Source organism: Crocuta crocuta, unplaced genomic scaffold, assembly GCF_008692635.1.
Source record: "Crocuta crocuta isolate KB4526 unplaced genomic scaffold, BGI_CrCroc_1.0 scaffold132, whole genome shotgun sequence".
Lineage (NCBI taxonomy): Eukaryota > Metazoa > Chordata > Mammalia > Carnivora > Hyaenidae > Crocuta > Crocuta crocuta.
The window spans coordinates 3,362,714-3,390,084 of NW_027528611.1; the positions used below are offsets into that span (position 1 = coordinate 3,362,714).

Here is a 27,371-nt window from a genome sequence, read left to right on the forward strand (position 1 = left end):
CACCGGTAAAAACCTCTTTTTCTGTCCGACCTGTAAAGGCCTAGAGAATCCCTGAGTGTTGACTCCTCATTCAGTCCACTTAAGCCCTAGTTTGATGCCCTAGGACTGGCTTCTTCCTAGGTTCAGCAGCAGCTTTGCCTGGATTGTTAACTCCCAGCTGGGATGACCTAAATTAAACATGGTGGACATTAGCAGGTCTTTCCCTGCTCGCCAAGATCTGTCTTGACATCAGTAAGAAGCCTAGTGGTCTATACTTTCCATACTGTGGAAATCAGTTGCAGTTCCCAGAAACCATGGAATAAATTATNTTTCCCTGCCAAGATCTGTCTTGACATCAGTTAAGAAGCCTAGTGGTCTATACTTTCCATACTGTGGAAATCAGTTGCAGTTCCCAGAAACCATGGAATAAATTATTGGAGGAAATGTTTATGAGTACATATGGGTGACAGGAAAGGAAGAGAGCAAGGAGAAGCTAGACCCTGAATGCATAAATTGGAAAGTACTCTGTTTAGCTTTCTAAGAGAGATGCCAAATGGTAGGGAGAGAATCACAAAGTTATCCTGGCTCCTGGTGGAGACTTAAGATGGTCAGAGCTGATTAAAGCAGTTTTCATGGTATTTCCTGGGAAGTGTGGATACTTCTATTAAATGATCATTTTCTTGCTTGGAAGCTCCCATTTTATCTTTCACAGAGCACTCTTTGATCAGAGAGACAAAGGAAGCTAGATATTCCACTCCTAAGGGCCATGGCAGTGGCTAATGGACGTCAGGGGATGTCAGGGGAACTCCTGTGACATTGGCTACCTACTGCCTAAGGCTGTCTTTGGCTGGTGAACACTACCGATTAGGTAGTGAGGGGATGGTGCAGGCTTCTTTATTTAGTGTTGCGTCTCCTGGGAGGAGCAATAGCCTGGGACAGTCAATTAGAAATGAACCCTAGGAGTTAATTGGTAGCCCTTGGTTGAACAGGGCTACTTTGATTGAATATCTCTGGGGGAACTAAAAGGAGCAAATGGAAAATAATTTTATAGGCAGCAGTGGAATGAGGGGAGAATGTGTGCAGGACGTGGGCTTGGGCCTGGACTGGATTCTTCCTTTTGAAAAGCAGTATTGGAGAAAGCTAGGCTTGAAGTCAACTCCTAGAGGGAATGGCAAACAGGTAGGGTAGACAGAGTGGCCAAGGTCAGGCAAACCTCATGCCTGGATAGCTGTTGGATTCTTGGTTCCCATAGCCAAAGCTGGTCTCTTGTCTCAGGACCTGAGTCAGCCCATCCCCAGGGGATTTGTCCTGATCCTCTTACATGTGCACACCAGGGGAAAACAGGGATGAAGGCAGGGAAAAGATGGAGGCTTTCCCTACTTGGGGGTGGAGAATCACACTGACCAATTCATCGGCCTCTACAATGATGAGGTCCATGGTGAATCCATAGAGAAGCATAGGGATGGCGGGATTGGTGTAGCAAACACGGGTCCCTCTCCTTCCTGCTCCATCATGTCCCCAGAATTACTCTCCTACACATCAGGTGCCTCTGAGCTACAGCTCTGAGTTCCCCCAGCTGAGGGCTCCAGAGGTCTGGATGGCCACTGGTCGGGGAGCAGAGACGGATTAGACGTTCCAGCACTCAAGGTGTCATGAGATTCAAAACTTTTTCTTCCATGTCAGACATACACTCCTCTCTTGGGCAGCTATAAATAGGGTTGTTCTAAAAGGAAAAGGAAACAAAAACAACAAAACCAGAAAACAAAAACCCCTCCCTCTAGACAACATAGGAAGACTCAAAATGATTGCACTTCTTAGATGTGGACAGGGTGGGCAGAAGGCTTGCCAAGTGTGCACACATTCCTCTTGTTGCCCACAGCCTGGGGCCAGAGGTAGGTGGCTCTGGGCTGCCTGCAGAGCAGGGTCCTCTTTGGTGGAGCCCACAAGCCATTTGGGGCTACAAGGGAAGATCACTCTGGGGCAAGGCCCAGGCTGGCTTCTGGTCAACAGCCATATTTCTTTAAGGACAACACTTAGCAATGGGAGTAGGGCTCCCCCAGGGAGCACTTAGGTAGGGGTGAGGAGATGGCTGGGCCAGGAAGACAAGTAAGAAAAGGGATTCGTGTTTGAGGCTGGCTTCCCAATTGTTCTGTAGTCTAGTCTTTTAGATGATACATTTTCTTTTTTTTTTTCTTCATTTTTTGGTGATACTGTAAAACCTGGTTTCTGTCCTGCAGAGAGCTACAGTCTTTCTCTTGGGGAGTGACAGCGGCACATTCAACATGGTTATGCCTGCTGCTTTACCTCCAACAGCTGGTGTTCACTAGCCCAGTGGTATGGGCCTTTTGTAAGCCCTCATGGACTGAACCCCAGGCAGACGTATGGGGGAAGAAGGAGAGGAGCTGTATAGACACAAAAGCCAGCTGTGTGGGCAGTCCAGGGCTCAGACCACGTGCCCCAGAGGACCAGTGCTGGCATTAAGCCTATAAGTCAAAGGCTTCTTTGGCAGAGCCCTGGGTTGTTAGAATCACCCTGGGGGGCACGGCCAGGGGACATTTGGCTCCTGACTAGCAAGGCACAACCCTATAATGGCAGAAGCTCTTCTTCCCACTCCTCATTCCCTACTAGACCCACTTCTGTCATGGGTTTCTAGCACCCTTCCAAGCTGATGGGGCCAGGGATGTGAGCTGGTAAAATGGGTAGTATGGCTGGGAAGGGGACACTGTCCTTTCACCCCTCAGGGGGAATAGAGCCAGCACTTAATGGCTTTTCCAGGGGGCATGTAGGAAAAGGGGACACAGTAAAGAGAGAGAGAGAGGGAGAAAGAAGCAGAGAGAGACAGGGAAAGGAGGCTAGAGAGACAGAAAGGGAGATTGCTTGGTCTCTAGTGATTTTTTTTTTCTCCAAAAAGAAAGAGAGGAGAGAATTCCTCATCTGAGGGTAGGGGCTGCCGGCTCTGAGGGTAAGGAATCTGGGGGCTTTAAAACCTGGGTCTTGGGCCTAGGGCCACTATTTGTAGGGCCTCAGGAAGCTGGAAACTTTGGAGCGGAGTAGCTTGATGAAGGACTTTGGCAGCATCTCCTTGTGTTTTTCTGTATACTTGAAGTAGTTCTGGGGGTGGGCCAGCACCTCGAAGAAGGCCTTGATGAGCTTCTTGTCCTGCAGAGGATGGCAGATGGCAACGTCAGCCTCAGCATTGGGGGGTGGGAAAAAGGAACACCAGCCTCGACTCAGAAGCAGCCCCTCTTGAAGCTAAATAGGCACGCCCAGAGGTGAACTCTGGATTTCCATCCCCACCATCTTTTCCTCCCGTAGAATCCTACAACCTAGTCATTGGCAGCTCCACCCTTCCATTGCTCAGGTCCCAGTGCCTGGGGTCATCCTGGACTTCTCTCTTGCCCACAATCACAGCAAATCCTGTTTATTCTACCTTCAAAATATACCCGGGGTCTGACCATTTTCACAGTCTCCATAGCTACCACCCTGTCCAAGCCATGTCTCTCACTTGGACTACAGCAGCAGCCTCCTAACTGGTTTCCATGCTTCTACCTACCCTTGTCCCTCTACAGACTCTTCTCCCCCACAGCAGCCAGAGTATCTGTTTTGGTTTTTCCTTTCTCTGTTCAAAAACACTTCTCTGGTTTCTGTTTTCACTAAGTAAAGCCAAGTCCCTTGCATGGTCTGTAGGATGAACACGATCTGTACCCTGCTCTCCATCCTCAGTGCTGCTTTGACTTTCTTACTCTGCTGAGCTACACTGGCCTTCTCAAGGTTCTTGGGCATGCCACACTGCTCCATGCTCCTTCCTGATCTTCTAATGTGTAGCCCTTTACCTCATGCAGGTCTCTTCTCACAGGCCTTTCCTGACCATTCCATCTAAAACAGCAATGTGAGGTGTGGAGAGCCTCCTAGGTGCCAGGCACTGTGCACTGAGACTCAGATCTGGCTTCTGGGCTAGTATTCTGACTTTTAAAATAAGAAGTGGGGCTTCCAGCCTCTCATCTCTACTTCAACCAAAACAGCTCCACTACTTTATGCATTGGAGTTCCACAGCATGTGTGAAATAAGGGTTTAGATGCTTTAAAAAATGTTTGAAAAGCATTGCTGAAATTATTTTCTTTGTAGCTTGTAAGTTTTAGGAAATTTTTGTCATTGTGTCTCTTATTTTGATGATAGTATAAAAATGATTATATTAGTCATAAAGATAAAACTTTTCCTTGCATTGATCATTTATGAAGGTTAATACTGTGGCTAGGACTGTAGTTTCCTAAGTACAATTTTCTCAAACTGGGATCCATAGACCCAGGTGTCTAGTTCACTCTTCGTTTCTTTTCCTTTGTGACAGGTTGTACCGAATGAACTCTAAGAAACACTGTTCTAGGTCTGCTCCTTTTCTGTGGGAATGGAGGAGGAAGAAAGGGAAGGAAGGGACTTAAGCAGAAGCATCTTTCTATACCTCATTTTCCCTATATTTTTTGGCGAAAGAAGTAGGGGACATTTCACTCATCTTCCCCTTCTCTTCCCCCACAGTTTAAGATAGTGCAGTCAGATGGGCTTGAACTCTTTGGGCAAGCTCTGTAACTCTCTGTGCCTCAGTTTTCTTATCTGTAAAGTGGGAATGAGGAAAGTACCTATTTCATAGAGCTCTTGTGTCTATCAAACGAGAATATTCCTGTAAGCGCTTAGCATACCGCCTGCACATTGTTTATATGTTCATTAAATGCTGGCTGTTGTTCTTGTTGTGATTATTCACTTGCCTTTAAAATCTCCTGGTGGTTTTCAGATGCATAGAGCCGGCCATCTCGAACAATGTCTTCTACTAGCTGCTCATAGTCCTCTGCAAAATCAACCAAGGGGAGGTTTAGGGGAAGAAACAATTCCTGCTCCCCTTGCTCCCTCCCAAGACTCGTGATTCTCCCCTTTCTCACCCACCTCCCTAGCATTCCTGCCCTTGCTCACCATCATAGGTAACATAGGGGATCTGGAAGCCACGAGCACTGTTGGCCTCACTGGTCTTAAAGTTGATCCAGAGCTTCCTAGAGCGGGCCGTGAAGGCAATGGGGCGCTCATAGGTCTGGCAGGTCTCATAGGTGGTAATGGAGGATGGGGAGGCTGGGAAGGCAAGCAGCAGGTCAGGAGAAGAGCAGAGCAGGCTACCCAAGCTCTCCTGGAGGAGGGCTGAGGCGGGGAAGGAGTCATGCTGACAGAGGCTCTCCCCCATGCATGTACGTCCCCCACCCCCCAACATACACATGTCCTCTCCCACTGCCCTCCACTTGTTCCACAACCCCTCTCTCACATCCAGGCACTCACAGAGTGTAAGAAATTTGACATATAATGAATGGAACGGCCAAAATGCTAGAACAGGAAAGTGACACATGTAACACTTTTGGAGTTATAGTCCCAGTGCTGGCATTCTTAACTCTGCTCTCCACCAATCACAGAGCACATTCATTGCTGTTTTCCTTTGTTAGCTTCTCTGCTTCCAAGGCCTCCTTTTTCACTGCCCTCGTTCTTCCTGTACCAGTTTTCTCTCTCTCTGTCCCTCCCTCCCAACCAGATTTGAACTACCCTTCCCTGGCCCAGCTCTGCAGCCACCCACAGTTCTTTCTCATGACGAGGACGTCCCCACACTCATCCTCAGATGGCAGGAAGATCTCGGGTACCACGATAAGGATCTTGCGCTTGGGTGGGGGGTTGATGTTCCAGACGCACTCCACGCCGGCTGGGTAGTTGCCTGGGTAGTTGGGAGACTCGATATAGCCAGTGAACTCACCCAGCTCCCCACCACACTGGCGATCTGTAACCAAGCCCAGGTGGACAGAGCAAGAAAGAGAAGGGAAGTCAGTGGGGGAATGAGTTAGGGGTGTTGAAGCATTTTGAAGTGGAAACCAGACACTGTAGGCAGCCGCCTTCCTGTTTCATCATCTGTTCTCCAAGTTCTGGGTCCACCTTCCTTCCTGTCCTTTTAGTACCTTCTCATCTCACTTCACCTCCCTCTGTCTCCCCGTTACCTGTCTCCAGGGAGAGGGTGCCATGAGGCCCAGCCCAGCAAGTGGTCTTAAGATTGAGTGGGTTGGGAGAGATGTAGGGTGGGACTTTCCTGCCCATCCACTCCCTAGCCTTGCTCCCTGTTGGTTTATTTGCCCCACCCCCACCTCTTCCCATGCCCGCTGTTCCCAGACCTCTCTACCCCTTTTTCCACAGCTTGGCTGCCACGTACTCTTGCACTGGGCCACACTGGTGGAGCCATCAAAGTCAGTGCTTGTGTTTCCTGGACAGCGGGTGCAGAAGTTCTGACGGAAGTCAGGCTGATAGGAGCCCATAGCACAGCGGATACAGCGATGGCTGGTGGTGTTGTAGTAGTGGCCAGGGGAGCACTGGACTGCAGGCAAGGGGGAAAGGTAGGAGTTAAGACGGTAGGCAAGTGGGAGTTCTGGGGCATGGGATGAGCAGGACACAGGAGACTGTAGACACCAAACTTCATTCCAGAGTCCCAGCCTTTCCTTGTCATGCCAGAATTGAGGCCTAGGGAAAAACCAGCTTGATGGAGTGGTTGGCTACCATGCCAGTCCTTCTCTTTCAGGCACTGAGTGTAGTGCCAAACTTCTAGAAACTCATTGGTAGTATTGAGGGGAATGTGCCACCAGTTCTCCAAAGCAGAGGGTTAAGTGAGACTGTTACTTATTCCCTAATTCCTAGACTCGGGACTGGTGGAGGGTCAGCATGCGTCCTATCAACAGGATGGTCTGGTTGGTCAGGCAGCTGGGCCCTTCCCAGTTTGGTGACGATGGTGTGCCAGCATACTCAGGTCCACTCTGAGGAGTTGGAGAATTTTTTTTGTAAGCAGTTCAAGTTAGGGAGCCCCCCAGTGTGTAGCCCATTCACCTTTGGTGTCACAGTCTTGGAAGGAGATGGCCCCCTCATGCTTGGTGGTGAGGCCTCCACCGCAAGGGAAGCACAAGGTCCGTCCTGCTTCAGGTTGGTACGTGCCACGTGGACATGGCTGGCAGGGCTTGAACCCATCAAGAGAGTACTGGCCAGGCGAGCACTGACCTGCAATGAATCAAGGGCCCAACTCTGATGGGGATTGTCCTAGTCATCCCCAAGGGGTCACCCAGTCTCAGGGGAGGCACATAAACAGGATGTTGACTAGGAGAGTGGTCTGGAGCCTGGGCCTGCCCTTGGGAAATCCCATGCCCGTGGGCGTCCCAGTGCCCACCCTACCCCACTCTATATTGTTTGTTCCCCTGGCACCTGCACATGTGGAGACGTTGGTGGCTCCGAGAGGCCCGTGGGCATCACTCCCAGGGCAAAGGTCGCAGGAGAGCTGCCCTTCTCTCTCCTGGAAGGTGCCCGCTGGGCATGGCACACACTGCTCCGTCTGGCCGTGGTAATACGTTCCCTGCGGGCAGCTGACTGAGGGAGAGTCGGCCGTGCTAGCTACCCCCCCCATCTCCCGCCACCCAGGCCTGGGATTCCCCTTCCCGCTCCCCCAGATTCAAAGAGAATCTCATTGTCTGGGAACAGACAGAATCCTGCTTGGGAAGATCAGGGGCCACCACGTAAAGGAGGGTTGATGGCCGCTCTGGACATCATATCCCTCTAGATTTCAGCCTGGGACCAGGGAGAGGAGGATGATAGGAGGCTCTTGGCTGCCTCACAATTTGAGGTACAACTGAGGCTGTAAAGTGTCCTGCTCAGGCCCAAGTTGGGCCTTCCCCGCTCCCCTGCCCCCCTGCTCCCCAGCAAGCTCCCTTACCACACTTAGCCCCCGCGCGGTGCTGCCCAGGCCTACAGGCCTCCACTGGCTCAGCTCGCTCCCCAGCTCCTGGGCCCGGCTTGTGAGCCAGTTCATAATCAAGGCCTGCCAGGCGCAGCAGGAAGCGGTCCTGGTTGATGGACTTTCTAAGCATCTTCAGGGATCCTTTCAGCCGCCGTTCCATTCGCTGTCGGAGGCAGGGCAGTCCACAGGCAGCTGGTGGTAGATGATGGTATGAGTCAGGGAAGGAAGAGAAAGTGGCTGTGAGCAGGGGGCAGGGAGCAAAGCTAGAAGCTAGGAGGCGTGTGGTAAGAGAGACTGGCTCCTGGGCTTGGTGTTAGGTACCGTCTGCCCTTAGGATAGGCTCTGCCCCTTCCCTTTGCTGCTGAGACTTGTGGCTTCCCCACCTCTGACCCCTTGCTTTCCACCCTCCTCCCTGCAGTGCTCCCAGTCCCACCTGTGGTTTCTTCGGCTCTGACCTCTGCCTCCAGTTCCAGGGTGAGCCGAGTGACTTCCTTTCCTGGAGGGGTCCGGGCCCGCCGGCCCTTGCCCTTCCGAGAGGAGTCACACTTGAGGTGGATGAAGGTGACCTGGCAGTCAGAGCAGGGGGCACCACCTGGGGGAGAGGCCTTGTCAACCCAAGAGGCACCCCCTGGAAACAGAGAAGGTTCTCGCTCCCAGCTCTCCCTTTCCCACCCCAGCCCAGGCGGACCTCACCAGATCTCCACAACTATCTCAGTTCACTTTTAACATAGGATACCTATTATTTGGTGGAGGGATATCCTGGGACTTCTTCCTTGAGCCCTATGCCTACAAGTCCTTCTTCCCCTGCTCTGTCCACAGTTCACGATGCCACTGCGTTTTTGGAGATCTCACTAAGCAGAGGAGCTGAGGGGTGGGAGGGGTGTGGTGGCCAGACAACCCATTGGAGTAGGGTCCCCAGTCCAGACCTGGCCCCAGGATTCTGCTGGCCTCCTCCATTTTGCCTTTGTTTCGCAGGTGCAAACGACATTTGGCGTCCTTGATCTTGAAGGAGGCCCGCTGTTTAACCGACAGCACTGCAGCCTCTAGAGGGATGGCAGAAGCTCAGCACAGCCTGAGGGCCCNGGTGGGGGGTGGGGGTGGGAACTGCTGTGGAAGGTATTGAGAAGCTGGGCAATAAGTCAGGGGCTTGGCTGGAGAAGGATTATGAGAGCCAGGGGACTCGGATGTTGGGGGCAGAGGGAGCAAGGCAAAAGGGCTGGAGATTGACAGAGCAAGGAAGGGGATCCAGGAAAAAGTAAAGACCAGGAGAATTAATGGAGAGAAATTGGGGTTAATTAGCAAGAGAATAAAGTGGGGACAAGGCCTCTGGGCTGGTGCTCACCATGGCAGTGGTTGGCGTTTGTGCTGTTCCCGGTGTGGCCAGCTCGGGCTGGAGGGGCCCTGGGGCTGGGGGTGCCACAGCTCACCGTGAAGCCATTCTCAGACTCTGAGAGAAGGGGGCTGTCACAGCTCTGACCTGCCCCCCCGCCCCAACGCCTACTGGCTGGAGTAATCAAGGGAAGCAGAAGAGCTACCCGAACAGCCGGCTTTCCTCCCTGCCAGCCCTCCAGCAACCACCTCTATACCTGGCAAAAACCGGGCCCGGGAGGGGCAGGTCAGGGCACAGGTGTCCTTCTTGCCAGACCGGTTGCAGCTGAGCATGGCTTTTGAGGCACCAGGACTGCTCTGACATTTGACCGGCTCTAGGAAGGGGAGAGAGACCTGAGGAGGAGAGGGTCTTCCTCTCCCACTCTCATCCACAGTTGGCAATTTGGAGGAAGAGCATTAGCTACACGCAGAACTATAATTGTAAACAGAGAATGATGAAGGGATTCTTCACGAGAAAAACTTCATGTCACTAACCCAAATGGCCACATTCTACTCCCCTACTACCTCACACCTTCCTCGGCATGGGCCGCCCCACTTTAAAGGACCCCAATTCCCACGCCCCAAAAATGCAATGCCAGCGCTGGCCAGCAGAGGGTGCCGCCCACCTGTGCAATCTTTGCCATTCCAGTGCAGCCGTCCTTGGCCTGCGGGGCAGGTACACTGGTAGCTGCCGGGAGTGTTGATGCAGCCAAAGCGACAGCCTCCCTGGTTGATGCTGCACTCGTCCACATCTGGAGGAAGGAGGAGGGAGACACCAACAATGGTGGGGCAGGGGTAGGAGCCAGGGAGTGGGCAGTGACTGAGGACCTTTGGTGAGAGTTCCAGGCACTCCAAGATGACCACTGGCTTGGGAAAAGCTCAAGCCTAGGACCTCCTTCCCTATCTCTGTCCCCAGTCACAGAGCTATTGAGAAGGGGCCAAGCTGAAAAGCTTTGTAAGGCCTTCCATTCCTTCCTGCCCCTGGGGCTGTAATTTGACAGTTCATGATGGGAGTGGGAGTCAAAGAGGAGCAATGGGATGCGAGATGGAAATTTTGGAGGCAGGATGCTGTTCCCTGATCTCCCAGTCTCCTAGCTGTCTTAATTTCTCCCATTTATCATGATGGATGCAGACATGGCACACTGCCCTTAACCACAAGCCAACAAGCAACTCGTTCAACTGAGGGTGTGGAAGTGAGAGGGGCCAGGTGGCTGAGGGTCTAAATTTGCTGGCTTACCCCCACAGTGGGTGACACCATACAGCAGGTAGCCATGATGGCAGAGGCACTGGAAGCTTCCTGGTGTGTTGACACATATGTGGTCACAGGTTCGATCAAAGGAGCACTCGTCTATATCTGGAAGAATAAGGATTCAAGCCACTGAATCTGTCTTGGGGCACTTGAGCCTGCAGCCCTGTGAACACCCAAGTGAGGGACCTTGACCCTCCCTCACGGTCCAGCATTTGCACCAGCAATTTAGCAATGCCTGCCCATCCCCCAGGCTCCCTCCACTTGTAGTCTTTGGAGTCAGGAACTGTGAGATCTGGGGCCTATGGATCAGGGCCACCACATGTGGTTAGGCAGGTTGGATCCTGCCAAGGATTTGAATGGGGGTGAAATCCATCCCCCCTCCTTGCCAAAAGCAAGGTTGAGCTGGTAATTCAAGAGGAAGGGGTACATTTGCTAATCTGCAGGATGACCCTGCCCATGGAGGCTCTCCAGTGTCCACTGACTTTCTCAGACTCTGGCCCTCTGGCCTCCTTGAAGCTCTCCGAGCCCCAGAACCTCTCCCATGGCTTTCCCCTTGGCCCAAGTCTGCTCACCCTGGCAGTTCCTCTCGTTAATGAGAAGCTTATAGCCCTTCTTGCAGCTGCATTCAAAGCTGCCCACTGTGTTGCGGCAAATGTGGTCACAGCCCCCATTGTTCAAGCGGCACTCATCTATGTCTGGGGAAGCAGGATAAAGTAGAGAGAACCAAAGGTGATACCACAAGCTGGGGAAAAATAAGGAGACAACATCCCTCCCTCCCTCCCAGAGATAGAAAATCAAGCAGAGCCCTGGGCCTGCCCTTCTGACTCCTCTCTCACTCTCTGGCCATGGGATCTGTGGCCATTAGGAACACCTTCTTTCCTGGGACTGAGCCCTCTTAGAAGGGGACACATAGGAAGCAGAGTCAGGCCTTCGAGGATTGCCTGGAGTAGGAAGTTGGTAGGCATTTGAACTACAAGGCTAGTTTCTGCCCCTCACTCTGTGGATGGCAGTTCCACAAAAGGCTGGTGGATAAGGTTTATCCCTTCCCTGTCCCCGACCCCTGCCTAGCATAAGAGCCCTGGGAAGTGGGCAACCGGGCAGTGGTGTGGGAGGTGGAGATTCAAAGGGGAGCCCCTCAGAGACGAGGAGCTAGAAGCTAGGAGAGAGCCAGTGAGGCTAGGTAGCTGATGGGGGAGGGGAGGGGGCCAGGCAGGGGGCTGGACTGGGAGAGGTCTGGAGAGGCTCAGGCCTGAGGCGGCTTTCAGCACTAGGAAGGGAAGGGAGGGGGGGCTGTGAGCAGCTTCCTTCCTGAGGTCAAGTTCCCCAAGCTGGTGGCAGACAGGACCCAGGCTACCCACCCCTATTTGGGGGAGGGGGCAGAGAGGGCAGTCTTCCACTTCACTCTTAGCATACCTGTCAACAGTCCTTCCCAGCAGGAAACCTCTCAACTCTGGCTGTCTGACCTGCTGCCCCAGCCCTCCCGGCTCCCCATCCTCTCTGCCAGCTGTTGGGCCAGAAGACACAAAGAAGGAGCTCTGTCCTCTTTCCAGTCCTCCTTGTTTGTGACCAGGGGACACAGACCTGATGAATCATTATTTTCAGTATAGCTGCTCTCCCTTTTTCCTCCCCCACCCCACCTTTCTCCCAGACCTGGCTAATTAAAAGGAGGGGAAATAGGATGGACAACATAGGAAATTATACCATAATGATAGTTAACACAGATGCTTACCTGTTCTAAGTACTAAATATATAATCTTTACATAACTGATCTAATCCTTATAACAAGCAGCATTATTGTAGTGGAACTGGGGCACAGAGACACTAAGTAACTTGCCCAGGATTGCAGAGCTGGGATCTGAACCCAGGTAGCCAGTCTCCAGCCTCAGTGCTTCCAACTGCTACCCTATTCTCCCTCTGACCAGTATAGCTTTCCCAGTGGGAAGGTCTGGGGAATGTGGGTTACGAAGGTTATGGAACACATCTGTGACCTTGTACACACATAGCCAGGGCTCAAATATCCTTCTAGACCCAGGGACAAATGAGAATAACATGTTCATTAACCAAGAGGGCTAGGGACCCAGAGGGGGATGGGAGTGAGAGTAAGGAAAACAAGGTAGGGTACGGGCAGGGGGCACTAAGGGACCGGTGGGACTTTTGTGCCCCTTGAACTGAGCTGGGAAAGGGGGACAAGAGACAAGCCTTAGCCATGGCCCCGGTTCTTTCTAACCAGGATAGCCTCCGGGGGGTTGAGGAGGTCCTGTAATAGGTGCTGGATCTCTGGTCCCAGCCTCCGCCCCTCACCCCTATGCTCCTGTCCTCTCAGAGCCTTACCTTTGCACGTCTTCCTGTCTGGCTGCAGCATGAAGCCCACAGGGCAGCTGCAGTGGACACCAGTCGCTGCATCGTGGCACTTACTGTCACAGCCCCCGTTGTTGACAGCACAGGTCTCTGTTTAGGAGGGAGGTGGGGGATGGGGATGGGGTTATTGGCTTGGAGGAGTCCCAAACTTGAGGGTAGTAGAGAGCGCAGAGGCCCAAGGGAAGGCCTCAGCTGCCTCCCTGTGCGTTAGAAGGAGCACTCAGTGAAGGCTCCCAGCCCCCTTCCTCCCATGGCTCCCAGCCCCCAGCCCCTCACAAGTGCAGCCAAGCAGTCCACTTCCCTGCCCCCTACTTGATTGAAACAAGGTGGACAGCAGTGAGGCAGGTACAAGCCAGAGCTGTCAGGCAGGAATGTGCTGAGGGGGTGGAGCGGAGAGGGGAGGGTGCAGGGAGGGATGGGAGCTAAGTAAGGGTGGTTCTCAGCCGCCAGGGAACAAGAAGGGACAGATAAAAGTTTCCTCCTCTTCCACCGACTTATCTCTTTGGTGGTTGGTGGTGGTGGGGGGTTCATGGTGGGACAATCTTGGGAAGAGTGAACCTAGTGATCGTGGACACAGCTGAGGGATTGCCCAACTGTCTTAAAAAAAAAAGATCCCAGTTCCAGGCCTGACTGCTCATCCTCAGAGGAGAGGCACATATTTGGTCATTTCCCAGCCCCTCCCCGGCTACCTCCAACTCCTCCCAAACCCTCCTTTTAGTTCCAGATGGAGATAAGCTGGGTGTTCTGTTGTTGTTTTCCTTTCCTAACGGGGAGAGATTGTGTAGGTAGGGGAGGGGGCCAAAGAAGAATTCAGAGGAGGAGACAGGGTGTAAGAAAGCAGATGAAAGAGTTAGAAACCTCAGAGCTAGGTCTCTAGCTTGGCCCCTCTTGACTGGTGAGACTCCTTTGCTGAGGGGGTCAGAATAGAGGGAGTATGGATGATAGGTCACTCTCCCTATTTTCTGAATTCAGAGCAGGACATAAACAAGTTTAAACTGCAGCTCAGGAGAATGAGTTGAGCCTCCTCACCCCCAGGGACTCTGGAGGAAGTGTGGGCCATCCTCTGGGGGGCCTAGAATTCTCCCATTGGAAAGACAGAATCCCAAGTCCTCTCCTAGGGAAGAAAGGAGAGTGGTTCTCCGAATCTGGGGAACTGAATGAGAAAAGCACCAGAGTACTATCATCTTCTTGAATCTTTGACTCCTAAAACTCAGGTCCAACCCTTGTCACCAAGGAGACCGCCAAGGCTTCTAGAAGAAGCCCAACCCTGCCTATGGGTCCCTGGTCATGCCCCAGTTACTCAAATGCCCAGGTCTGGGAGCAGCCACAGTGGGATCTCTTGTGTGCCATTCTCCCCTTAGTCTCCTGAGGTGCCCTAAGACCCTGGGAGAAACCTGGGAGGGGATGTGGAGTTCAGGCTCCAGGCCTAGCCATTCCCCCCCAGAGTGCTCTTAGTAGGAGAGGTCCCCCAAGCCCTGGAGCAGGGAGGGGAGAGCAGAGATCCTGTGCTAAGACTAGGTAGGTTCTGAGAGATCCCAGGAGGGGAGGAGCAGAGCTGGCACAACGCCCATCCCAGGTCAGGCCTGGAAGCTGGGCACAGCTGCCCCTCCACCACACCCCCCAGCAGGGTAGCATTCGCCAGGGCGGGGTTGAGGCGGCAGGATGGCACAGCCTCAGCCCTTTGCTCTTCATGTCGCAGTATGAAACCACAGTTTGATCTGTGCTGACCCTGTGCCAGGCATTTACTAGATGCTCTGCACGCACTGTCTCAATCATCTCAGCAAGCCTGAGGGAGAAAATTTTTTTAAATTTTTTTAATGTTTTATTTATTTCTGAGAGAGAAAGACAGCATGAGCAGGGGAGGGTCAGAGAGAGAGGGAGACACAGAATCTGAAACAGGCTCCAGGCTCTGAGCTGTCAGCACAGAGCCCGACGTGGGGCTCGAACCCACGAACCATGAGATCATGACCTGAGCTGAAGTTGGACGCGTAACTGACTGAGCCACCCAGGTGCCCCTAGGGGAGAAAACTCTTATTCTCCCTGTCTACAGAAGAGTAAACCGAGGCTCAGAGAAGAAGGCTTGCTTGAGGTCATACAGTTAGAAAGTGGCAGAGGCAAGATTCAAACTCAAGTCAGTCTGAATTCAGATTTTATGCCTATACCCATTGCGGTGGGATGCATGGCGAGTGATGCTGGGCTGTGGGCTGGTGTCGGGGAGAGCCCAAGGAAGCAGCCTCAAGGACGGATGGCGTCTAAGTCTCTCCCACCCCTAACTCAGCCACCTATGGGCACAAGGGGTAAGATGGAGCTGCTGGGTCTTTTGCTGTGTAGAAGGCAGAGAGAAGGGAGGGGCAGATGGTTGGGAAGGGGTGAGGTGTTAGAAGGTGGGTGAGGGAGAAGGCGGTAGGAGAGAGGAGAAGAGTGACAGGAACAAAGAAAGACAAAAACAACACGAAGGCTCCTGGCCCAGCTCTTGGGGACTCAGGTTTCCTGTCACCCAACAGGCCCAGTACCGAGACTGCAGGGGAGCCCTACTGGTAGGCTGGAGTCCAGTCAGGCTGGGCCCAGTGGGCATGCGGTTAGTGGGAGCCCCAGCAGGTTAGCCCTTCCCCTAGCAAGCCGGTGAGAGCAAGCGGAGAGAGCAGACATATTTACCATTAGAAACGGCCTGAGGGGGGATGTGCTGCTCTAGCCGCCTTTCCCCTGTTTGACATTGTAAAAAAGCTGTTTAGATGCTGGGCAGGAGCCGGTGTGGCCCACTGTGCCCCAGCCCCCTCCCCACCTTCCTCCTCCACCCTGTAGGCCCAAACCACTAGCCCCAAATGATGAGCCCTGAAACTCCTATGCTCCAGTCCCCAGCCTCGTCCTTCCTGGTATGCTCAAAGAAGCCAGGCTCCCACTAGGTGACTGATGGGAAACAGAGTCTCAGAGAGGGGCAGTCATGGGCCCAGTACCACATAGCTTTGCCAAAGGCAGAGCTGGGATGCAATCTCAAATCTTATAAGCTGCCAAATCCCAAAGGGTGCCCACCCTTTCTGCTAAACTGTACTGTCCTCTCAGTCTCCCCACTAAATCTGAATGTCCTGGTGGCCCCGAACAGTGATGTTTTCTCCTACCAGGGCTGGGGAGAAATATGAGATTCGGGTAAGGCAAAATAAGTTCTGTTGGAGAAGAGGGAGAGGGACTTGGGAAGGACATAGCCAGGAACCCTAGCATTAGAGAAGAGCTCAAGCTTACAAGGGGTATTTTCAAAAGCAGCCATGCCCAGGACAATCTGAACAGGGGGACCCCAGACGGGGATCTGGCCCCACATTCGTGGGTCCTGAGCTCTGTCCTGACACATGCAGCTTTTCTTTGGGGACTGCATGCAGTTTCTTTTGGGAGATTCTGGGGGATGTGTGAGTGTGTCCAGGGGATGGTGAGAGGTTTAGGAAGCAGAAGAGTTAGGTTTAGGAGGAAAAAAATGGAAAGGAGCTGGAACAAACCATCCAGGAGAAGGCAACATGAGGAGCTAAAAATGTTCTAGGGTCGTCAGAGGGTTAGTTCAGGAGCAGGAGGGAGTTTAATTAAAGAAATTTAGAACCATGTGTGCAAGTCTCTGGAGCAGGTAACTTGAAGGACCCCCTAGAAAACTTTTTTTTTTTTTTACTTTTGTTTATTCTTGAGAGAGAGACAGAGAGAAGAGAGAGCATGAGCGGAGGAGGGGCAGAATGAGAGAGCAAGACACAGAATCCGAAGCAGGCTCCAGGCTCTGAGCTGTTAGCACAAATGTTCTAACATTGTAACTGTTAGCCCCGATGTGGGGCTTGAACCCATGAACTGTGAGATCATGACCTGAGCTGAAGTTGGACACTTAACTGACTGAGCCACCAGCCAGGCGCCCCTTTGAAGGACCCCTTTAGCAGCAGCATCTGCTCCCCTGTTCTCATATCTGGGGGTTTAGGCAGTGCTGTCTGCGGAGACAGGTTGGGTCTCTGGAGTGAGATGAGGACAGTTTGGTTCTGAAGCTGAATGTCACGTCTCTAACAAATATACAGAGTGACTGTGTTCACACCTCCTCACCCTCAGCATGTTGTAGCTGATGAGATGAACAACATCTGTAAATACCCGCACCCACAGCCATGCTCGCCCCTGCCTGGCTCAAGACACAGCCTTTCTCCCTGCCCAAACTCTTCCCTCTCACCTCCCCCCTTCTCCAAGGGGACACCTTGTCCCCATCGTCTTTCTCAGCACTCTCTGAGCACACAGTAATTTCCCTTCACGAAACACCTAAAGGTGTAAGGCATTAGGAATTAAACGTCAGGAACTAAGGAATTAAGCTTCTTTCTGGCACTTGAAGGTATGTGAGGGAAGAGCTAGGAATTCAGGCAAAGGGATCCAGGTGTTAAGAAGGCCCCAGAACAGGGCGACAGGAATGGAAGGCTGGAGCTGGTGGGGAAGTGAAGAGCTTGCAGGCAAAGGTGAGAGTATCACCGAAATGTGGAGGAGACGGGAGGAAACGAGGGCTAGGGTGAGGGCAGTGGACAGGGGGACACAGTGCAGACAGGAAAAAGAAACCTGGAGTCAGGAAACCCCATTTGTCAGTTCCGGGCTGGTTCCAGGAGGGAACACTCTCTGCCGCACAGTTCCACAGTGGGGACAGTGGGCTGGGACAGCTCCCATCTTGCCACACTAGTCAACCAGGGCCTTTGGTTAGGCTGCCCGGCTGCACTGGCCCAGCTCTCCTCCCCTGCTCAGGCACAGCCTTGGTCAACAAGCACCCCTGCTAATTAGTCCCAGTGTGACCACACTTTCTCCTGGAGACAGAGGATGGCGGGGCTTCAGGGGGAGGGAGGCAGGACAACTAACGGGCCGGGGAGAAGAGGGTGAGCCCTGCCATCTTTCAGAATCATTCCCCACTAGACCTGGCCTTGTCTGGGTCTTCAGTACACTCACCAGTCATTCTGTGCCCAGCACCTGGGTCCCAAGCGTTCCCCCTCCCCTGGTACCAGCCCCCAGCCCCAGCACAGGTGGCCTTGAGTTCACCAGCCTCACCCACCGATGCATGTCTTCCCGTCGGTATGGAGCACAAACTTGACATGGCAGCCGCACCGGGGACCCTGCTCTGTGTCATCGCACGTGTGCTGGCAGCCACCGTTACCATAGTTGCATGTCACTGTGCAGAGAGGGCGGGAGGCCTGTCAGCTTGCTTCGCCTTGGATACCACAGTTCCCCACAACTTGGAGACTGGCCCTCATGCCCAGTTGCCTCTCCCATGCTCCCTTTTCCTCCCACCTCTTGCTGCCGAGCCCCTACACCCTTCCTCTCCGTCGCGCCTTCTCCCCACTGCCATCCCAGTTATCTCACATTTACAGTCGCGTTGGTTCTTGGTGAGCTCGAAGCCAGGGCGGCATTCACAGGCAATACCCCCTTTGGGCGTCTCCCGGCAAATGTGAGCACAGCCATGGTTCTTGTTCATGCAATTCATTCCTTCTAAAAAGGAAGAGGAGGGAGGTGAGTGCTCTATATCCCCGAATGCCTAGTGGAAGAGGAACTAGTGGGGTGGTTGAGAAATTGAGAGAATCCACTGGGGCTGCAAACACAGACAGGAGACAGACTCGCCCTCACCGGTCCCTGTCCTGCCCAGAGCTGGGTGCTAATGAGCTGAGCTCGGAGCTGTTCTCAGTGATGTATAGGTGGTGATAGCCAGTCCTCCAAAACCCTGCATGAGCACCCTCTCCTTGAGACAACTGTAAAGTAGTGTCTAATAGTTACATACTAGTGGATTTAGGAAGGACTCAGAAAAATAAAAAACATCTCTTGGGGTACCCGGCTGGCCCACTTAGTGGAGCATGTGACTCTTGATCCTGGGGTTGTGAGTTAGAGGCCCACATTGGGCTCTCTGCTGTCAGAGTCTGCTTTGGATCCTCTGTACCCCCCTCTCTCTCTCCCTACCCCTCTTATGTGTGCATGTTCTCTCTCTCTGGCTCTCTCTCTCAGAAATAAACATTTAAAACCATTTAAAAAAGAAAAACCTTAAGGGGCACCTGGGTATCTCAGGCGGTTAAGCATACTGACTTCGTCTCAGGTTATGATCTCATAGTTCGTGGGTTCAAGCCTCTGCGCTGTCAGCACAGAGCCTGGAGCCTGCTTCAGATTCTGTGTCTCCCTCTGGAGTCAGCTTTGGATTCTATGTCTCCCTCTCTCTTTGTCCCTCCCCTGCTTGCTCACCCTCTCTCTCTCTCTCAAAAATAAACATTACAACTTTAAAAAAGTTAAAAAAATTAAAAATAAATAAAAATAAAATCTCTAAAACAAACAAACATGACCTTTTTCCTCAAACAGCTTTGAGTCAAACTGGGAAGAAGTAACAATGTGAGTGGGAATAAATTGGTACAGATTTTTTTTTACTATAGAAATTACTATAAGATTTGTTTGAAAGTAAACTCTGTGTCCAATGTGGGGCTCCAACTCATGACCTGTGATCAAGAGTCACATGCTCTACCAACTGAGCCAGCCAAGTACCCTTAATTACTATAAGATTTTATTCAACAAATATTTATTAAGCTCCCACAGCAAGCAGAGCAGTATATTAGGTTCTGGGGATAAAAAGATGAATTAGACATAGTCCTTGCCCTCAGGGATGTCATAGTCAGGGGTTGGAGGGGAGGCAACATCACAGAAATAGACAACAGCATTCCACTATTCCTGCCTCACTCTCCCTATCCAATCCAAGGAATAAGGCATTGGTGAGACCGTCAGATAACAGCAGCTTAGAACCCAGCCATCTACAGTTAGGCACGACATCCACCTTGGGTCTGGACACAGGGGATGCCCCATAGTAACCTCAGTCCCACACCAACCCCAACCCCAGATGGATTCCCCCAGATTTTGCTCCAGCACAATATCTATCCATGGAGCCCTTAGGATGTGATGGGTTGAGGGACGAGAGAAGATGGAGCTAGTGGAGTTGAGAACAGAGGATGAGATCCAGGGGGCATGGAGGGAAAGCTCCCCGGCAGGCGGAGAGAGAAGCCTGGGAGTACAGGGATGGGACCTCCCAGGTCACGGGCTGACCTTCTGGCCGCTGGATGCAGGTGTGCTGGTTGTCGCTGAGGAAGAAGCCCTCCCGGCAGTGGCACTCATAGCTGCCCATCATGTTGACACAGCTCTGCTGACAGCCACCATTGCCCTCGGCACACTCGTCCACATCTGTGTAGGATAGGTGGTTGGTGAGGCCATGGGGTGCAGGCCAGCCTCCAGAGTGTGCCCTGAGACTTCAGCACCAAGGGCTGAAACAGTCTTAGGCTCCCCCACTCCAGTTCAACACCCAGTCTTGGGCCAGCAAGTTCTCACCCACTCATCAGCTAATGTTCCACTCTTGAAGAGGACACCTAAACAGGGCAGAGCTGGGAAGCCAAACGGGTGGAGAGGGGACATTTGAACCTGGCTCACTTAGGTGAAGACTTGCCTCCCTTTCCCTCACTTGTCAGAATTGGGTGTGAAGCCAGGGGAAATCAGGAAAGGAACCAGGGTATGAGGGTCATGAGAGATGAAGATAAGGATGGAGACTGGTCAGGGAGAGGAACTGGGGCAGTTGGTGGCAGCCAGGGAATGAGAACCTGGGAGCTGGCTCCAAGTGCAGGGAGAGCTATGGCCATGGTGCTGAGGTCTGAGGGGCAACAGTGGGTAAAGACAGCAAGCCTCAACTCCTTGCAGGGCAGGGACCATTTCTGTGGACAGGCCACGGCCCCGTCCTTCCTCTCCTCCCTCCCCAAGCCTGGGCTTGCTGCCATAGTCCCTAGCCTTTCTCCTATTTTGGTTTAACAAAACAGTCTGGTAGCTTGGCGGGGAGGGATGGGAGGAGAGCTGCCAGGCCATACCTTAATCACCACCCCAAATCACCACCCTCAGGTCTGAGAGCCAAGCTTTTTCTGGGGCTCCCACTTGAATGCCTCGACTCCCTCTCTGTGCTACCTACTACCCTCCCAAGTCCATAGCCCTTCTCTGTCTTCCTTGGCCCAGGAGGCATCAGAGAGATTGGTCTCCAAACAGAGGAGCTGGAATTTGAGCTCCTGAGGCCCTCAACTGCTCCTCTCTTCCCATCCTCTCTGCTGAGCCCCAAAACCCTGTCCTTTATCCTTCTGGCCAAGGGCAGAGGGGCACGGATCCAGCAGGCTCCTGCTTGAGAGGTGTACTTTCCTTTGCCTTATTCCTGTCCCTTCCCCCTCTCTCACTACACCCCTGACTTCTCCCCATCCGTCTTCCCGTGTGGTCCATCCTACATTCCATCCTTCCATATGCTCTCTTCTAATCCAACCTTGTGACTTTTGTTCTCTAGCCAAGTTCTTTCCTCCAATTCTCAGTGCGGAAACTGAGGTCCAGGGCATGGATGACTTAGGGTTCCCCTAAAAGCCAAAGGTAGCGTTGAGACTTTGAACCCCAACCCTGCCGTTAGGGTTAGCAGAGTAGACCTCTGCTCCTTCTGACCCTTTCCCTTGCCTACTCATTCTCTTATCCCTCTGCCTAGTTTCCCCCCAAACACAGAGAAATAAGACTTGGTGAGAATCAGGGACCTAGAAAGGTCAAAGGCAACCAAAGAACTCAGAAGCTGATGTTTCCAGTCCTGCAGGAAACTCACTGTCCTAGTCACATTGTCACAGCTTCTTTTTCCAAAGGAGTCCCCAAAGAAGACCTCACAAATAACTGGGCAGAAAAGTGAGGTCCTTCCTGGTAGCTACAGTGGTAGAAGAGGTGGTCAGGGCTGGGGAAGGGCCCGGCAGGGATCAGGATGTAGAGGTCTGCGTTGGGAGTAGAACCGTGTAAGCCTGGTCCAAAGATGGAATGTGACTGGGTGAGGCAGCTCTGTAGCAAGGAGGCTCTCAGACTAAGAGAACGTCAGATAATTCACTGGCTTGGTCAGGTGGAGAAGCAGCCTAGCCGCTTTTCTGGGCATCATTCCTCTTACTTCTCTTCCTTTCCTGGTCTTCCAGTCTTCCAGTCTCCTATTTTTGTTTTGACAGCAGAGAGGAAGAATTTGGAAAAGGACCCCTGGCTTCACATCTCAATTCCTTTTCTGCTACAGGCTTCAGTTTTTCTGCTTGGGAAAGAATCTGACATGGTCCCAGTAATTTTCCGAAATGATGTGAGACCAAAGTTGAGTTTACTGCCCTAGAGATTCTCCTATCTTTACCCCAGCCACTGGGACAAAGATCAGGCCAGATTGAGGCCTAAGAAGTGAGGAGAGGGTGAGCCTGGAGATTGCAGGATGAGCTGGGAGAAAACCAGCCTTTAAGGGCCAGAGGCTCCCCAGGGCCAGGGAAGCATCATCGTAGTCGTCATCGTCGTCGTCATCGTCATCATCATCAACATTCCTCCCATTTATTGAACACCTCCTGTGCTAAGGATTGTACAGGGCTCTTTATACATGTTGTCTCATGGTGATTCACCCAGAACCTTTGAGTGGGATATTACCATCCTCATTTGAGAGAAGAGGAAGCTGAGGTTCCCAGAGATTAGTTGATTTGCCCAAGGCCCCACAGCTAGTAAGCAGCAGAGCAAGGATCTGGTGCAACCAAATCACCTTCCCACCATGCTCTGCCCCCTGTGGCTAAACCCACTATTGTCATCTTGCCCTAGAGGCACTTGCTAGCACCATCTCCTTTGCTGATTTTCATCCAGCAGCAGGATTATTTCATCCTCGGTGCCCCGTCTCAAAGGGGAGACTGACCTTGTTCTCTAGTTTGTGAGAATGCAGCCTTCTGATCACCTCCTTCTTCTTGCCTGGGAACTGTGAAATGCTGAAAACACCTCCTCCCCTACAAGACAGCCCCTGCCCACACCTCCTCTCCCTTGCTCACCCAGACAGTTGTGGCCATCATGTGCCAGGTGGAATCCATCATAGCAGGTGCACCGGTAATTGCCAGGGATGTTGACACAGTCGTGCACGCAACCTGCATTATCTTCTCGTTCACACTCATCCACATCTGTGAGCAAAGAGGATGTGAGGCAGCTGGACCCACCTGCGTGTCCACCCCTGTGCTCAGGTTTGTGGTGCGTGTGTGTGTCTGTGTGTGTATGTATGTGTGTATAACTTTCTCCCTGTGTGTCTACATAATTACTTTCATAGCCTGCAAGCCATTTTGCATTTTGCTATTTTCATCTAAACTTAAGTCATAAACATTTTCACATCTCCACCCAGGCTTTCTAGTACCACCATACAGGACTGCAGAATATTCCACTGCATTGCTAGATCATAATTTATTAATCCTTTCTCTATTGTTAGATATCTTCCACTTATTTTACTATCATAAATAATACATTAAAGGACATCTCCTGTGCATTATTTTCTTTGACTTGACTTTGAGTAAGTTCCTAAGAATAAAATTTCTGGGTCAAAGGATATAAATACTTTTAAAATTTCCTGCTCGGTATGACAAAATCACTTTTCAATTCATAGTGTCACCAAGAATTAATGAGTGTACCTTGTCCACTGAAGTCTTACCAACACTGAAGGTTGCAAATTTAAAATAACATCTCAAAACTGCTTTAGTTTGCATTGCTTTAATTATGAGGGGGGAAGAAGGTGTTTGTTTATAGTATGAATTTCCCTTGGGGTAAACAGTCTGTTCTCATCCTTGTGGGTATGGTGGGTGTAAGGGTCTAAAGATGGAGGTCAGGGAGCCTCGGGCCTCAGACCTGTGATTCTGATCCCCCACCTGGCCAAGCTGTGAGGCTGTGAACTATTCCCAGCAGAGCCTCGGCTAATGAGAGCAAATGAGAAAATGGTGCCCTCTCTGGAAAAAGTGGCTGGCTGCCCCTCCCAAGCCCCTTCCCCATGCCAGCAGGGACTGCAGGCCTTGCTATCCTGCACAGTGTGGCTAACTGTGGGCAGTGGCACCCACTTCCCCTCTCAGGCAGGCCCCTCTCCAGGCACCCTCCCCACCTCACCTTTGCAGTGTTTACCATCCCCTGTGTAGCCAGACTTGCAGATGCACTTGTACGACCGTGGGGTGTTCTGGCAGATAGCATCGATGTGGCAGTTGTCGGTCCCTTCCACACATTCGTCCACATCTGGCAGGGTCAGAGGGGGCACATGAGACCCTCTATCGGTGCATCCCAAGTGGTGTCTTGAAGGTGGCTCCCTAAGGGCAAAATCCCTTCTCCTCTAATGCAGAGACAGGGACCCCTCCAGAAACAAGTGCTCTTCCACACCCTTCTGATTTCAGAGTGGGCCGACTCTGTAATTTCAGGAATTCAGAAAGAACCCCCACTCCCCTCAGAAATACTTAATCCACAATGACAGCTAAAATTCCATCATTTGAAACACTCCTCTTTGATTGAAAAACAAACAAAAAACACTTGGACTGGGTGGCACACTTACCTTGATTAGAAATATTCAACTTAGTGTGAATTAGTTTACCTCACTTTGGAGCAGGCTTAGAGGGAGAGGGAAGAGATGAGGCCTGGGGACAGGGGCCTCTGGAAAAGTGGCAGGGTCCAGTGGCCCTTGGTAATTGAGGGAGGAAGAAAGCAAGGAGAAGAGGCCACCTGAAAAGTCCTCATCTGCCTCACAGTTCTGCTTGAGACCAGGCCTGCTCCCACTTGCCCACCATGGCGCCAAGAATCTTTAGAGGAAAGAAGTTCCATCCGGAAGATTTCGCTCGGACCCTGTGCTGTCAACAGCGGGCCACCGGGGCCTGGCAGGGGCCGGTACCAGCGACCTGAAGCCTGACAAGTGGAGCCCTGTGACTGTCCAGGTCACTCAGGCTCATCAGCCTGCCGCCCTGACCTCCTCCATCTAACCCAAGGTGTTCCTGTCACTCCTAGCCCTCACTCTGACACCAGGTGCCACTCACAGAGCTATGTTAAAGGAAGCCAAAGAAAATCATTTATCATCTTTGCGCAAAAGATTTCAACTTCTGGGGCAATGTTACGGTGCGCATAAAGCTGAGCTAAAATATGGCTAAATGTTGCATTCAGCTGAAAATGTTTTCTAGGGTGTTTTTTGTGTTTTTGTTTTTTGTGAAAGGTACTATACTGAAGGCTGTGGAGGCTCAGAAGTGACTCAGCCCAGCCAAAAGGAGAGACAAGTAACATGAAGCAGGGTGGGGTTGAGTACCACGAAGGCATTAGAGATAAGAGGAGAGGGTCCTCAACCCTGGCTACATAGCATCAGAGTTAACTCCGCTAGGAGATGCCCAGCACCATCCCCAGAAGTTCTGGTCAACTAGCCCTCAGTAGTTTTCTGAAGCTCCCCAGGTGAGTCCAATGTGCAGCCAGGCCTGACCCACCTCGGTTAAAAGGAAGATCAGAGGAGAAAGAGATTACTTCTAGCTGTGAACCGGGAAACCCAAGTGTATAAGTAGCAAATAAAGAAATGGGAGTTGAAATCAAGATGGTGGAGATTTGCCTGGCTTTTGTTAAGATGCAGATTTTCAGGCCTTACTGCCAAGCTATGGGATCCAAATCCTTAAGGTGGCTGATATATTTTTACTGAACGTGAATGAATGAACAGACCGGTAACCGCTCTCAATTTATACACACCCATGAGCCCTAGCTTGAAACAGTTAACTCTCCTCTGTTTTCATACTTGAAGAAGTATTTCAGGGGCAGTACTGAAGCTTCCTGAGGCTAAGAAGAGAACTGAAATTTGGAAGAGTGCCCCCCAAACACCCTGCCTCAAGTCTTCTGGGCTTCTATTCAGCTCTGCATTCTACCTTCCAACACTCTTTGACTCCTCTGCTGTCTACCGTGCCGGGTCATTCTAACTGCTGTAACTCACACTTACTCTCCACCTCACTCAGGCTCTGCAGTCACAGTGTCTGCCTGCTGGCCCACCCTGCGAACTCATCCCAAAATGAAAGAACAGAGAAGGGGGGCATGAAGACTAGTTCATAAGAGAGGGCAAGAAGGACCTCTGTAGAAAGTAAGGCTGCATGGAGTACCAGTTGATTCTACTGATGGAGAATAAATGGTACCAAGAAATGTCCTGTCATAAACAGAGCCTAAGCTCTGGAACCAGTCAATCCCAGATTCAAATCCAGCTCTACCTCTCTAGGGAGGCTTTTGTGAGTCTCTTATTTCTTTCTCTTCAAAATGGGGATAATACTCCTCATAAGAGTATGCAAATAGTTGAAAAGCTATTTTGTATAAAGTACTGAATACCATGGCTTGTAAATGTCAGGTTCCCAATGTAGAGAAGCCAGTTCTGACAAGAGATGCTCTAGGACTGTGCTGTCCATATGACAGTAGCCCTGAGGCACATAAGGCTATTTAAATTAAAATTAATTTAAAATTCTGTTCCTCAGTTGCTTTAGGCCAACTGCTCAATAGCCATTATGTGGCTAGTGGCCACCGTCAGTGGACAGCACTTCCAACACCACAGGAAGTCCTGTTAAAGCACTGCTCTCAGAATTAAGAAGGGATATTGCTGGGCCCGAATGGACCAAAAAAAACTTGCTGAAAAGTGGGATTCAAGTAGAGATTTGGAGGTTGGATAAGCATCTGACAGAAGAGGAAAGAGGAAATTTCAAGTGTGGTCAAACGTATAAAGAAAGACAAGGCATCCGGCGGGCCAGTCCTTACTGTCTGTCCCCACATTTATACATGCCCTCCATGGTGGGGAAAGTTTGTTTTTTTTTGTTTGTTTTTTAACTAATTCCAATGCTTGAGTGGCCTAAGGCTTGGTTTTATATGTTCTTGTTGGGTCCCTGGAGGAGAGGGGGCTGGATGATTGATTGCCCCTTCCTTGTGGTGACCCTTGTGAGTCTTTGAGGCTGGCATGAGGCCCTGGACAATCCCAGGGGCTAATAATCATCCTGTCTGTCCTGCTTTGAGCCCTCTCTGTCTCTCGCCATCCCTTCCCCCACAGCCAGCAGGGCAGTTTGGAACCCCATCTGGAAGCTCTCCCTCTGGGGCCATCTCAAAGGTACGTGCCTGTCTCCAAATCCATGGGTGCTTTGCTGGAGTCTGTACCAGGCTCTCTGGGCATTCTGTTCTTTCCTTTGCCTCCCGTTCAGTGCTAACTAGTACCAAAGTCCCCTGATGCTGAGGGCAGCAAACTCAGGCTTTCTAGTAGCTCCTTTAGACCCTTCCAGCAGCTGGGCTTCTCCCACCAACCTACCCACAACCTCATTTACCTGCTCAGAGTGCTTATCCTTCTCCAGCAAAGAGTCTCTGCTCTGGAAGACTTTATCTCCTACCTACTCCCTCTACAACATCTAAACATTCTGCCCCCGTCCAAGCATTCACACACATCTCCTTCTTCACATTGGAGATACAGTCTTCCCTGTTCCCCCAGCTTCCCAAATCTGGCTCAAAAATGGCCTTCCCCAAAGCTCTTCCTGGTAAGCCCTATTCGTAAAGAGTTCCAGGTCCCAGAAGACTCTGTTTGCTGTGGCTCACTCTCTGCCGTTGCTAAGTTGCTCTGTTAATGCTGTAATGCCCTCTCGTCAGGCATGTTCAGCTTTCCTCACTTGGCTGGTCACTCATTGAGGACAGGACCCTTCAACCATTTGAATGGAATCTTTCAAAGCAGTTCAAGGTGAAAATAGAGGTCTGAAATAGGTCCCCAAATCATATACAGTGTCTCCTCCTTTTGCCACTCCATTCTTTCGGAGCTTCCTTCCACCATGTCTGCCCACCCATGAT

The 27,371-nt window shown here is 51.6% G+C and overlaps 1 protein-coding gene across 1 annotated transcript; it reads right to left on the minus strand.

Moving 5' to 3' along the window:
* Nucleotides 1–322: 322 nt before the first annotated feature.
* Nucleotides 323–24,334, minus strand: SCUBE3 (signal peptide, CUB domain and EGF like domain containing 3). The gene is made up of 23 exons (XM_077754824.1): nt 24,294–24,334; nt 23,670–23,824; nt 22,580–22,705; nt 19,797–19,931; nt 18,087–18,212; nt 17,779–17,895; nt 15,396–15,443; nt 12,714–12,830; nt 10,955–11,077; nt 10,371–10,487; nt 9,760–9,885; nt 9,352–9,468; nt 9,108–9,212; nt 8,692–8,808; nt 8,199–8,357; nt 7,742–7,957; nt 7,237–7,398; nt 6,868–7,035; nt 6,203–6,364; nt 5,582–5,779; nt 4,939–5,091; nt 4,737–4,816; nt 323–3,138 (listed from the first exon to the last, which is right to left on the minus strand). Exons 1-23 carry the CDS (start codon nt 24,332–24,334, stop codon nt 2,989–2,991), a joined length of 3,018 nt encoding a protein of 1,005 aa, XP_077610950.1. The 3' UTR covers nt 323–2,988.
* Between the last annotated feature and the right edge of the window lie 3,037 nt (nt 24,335–27,371).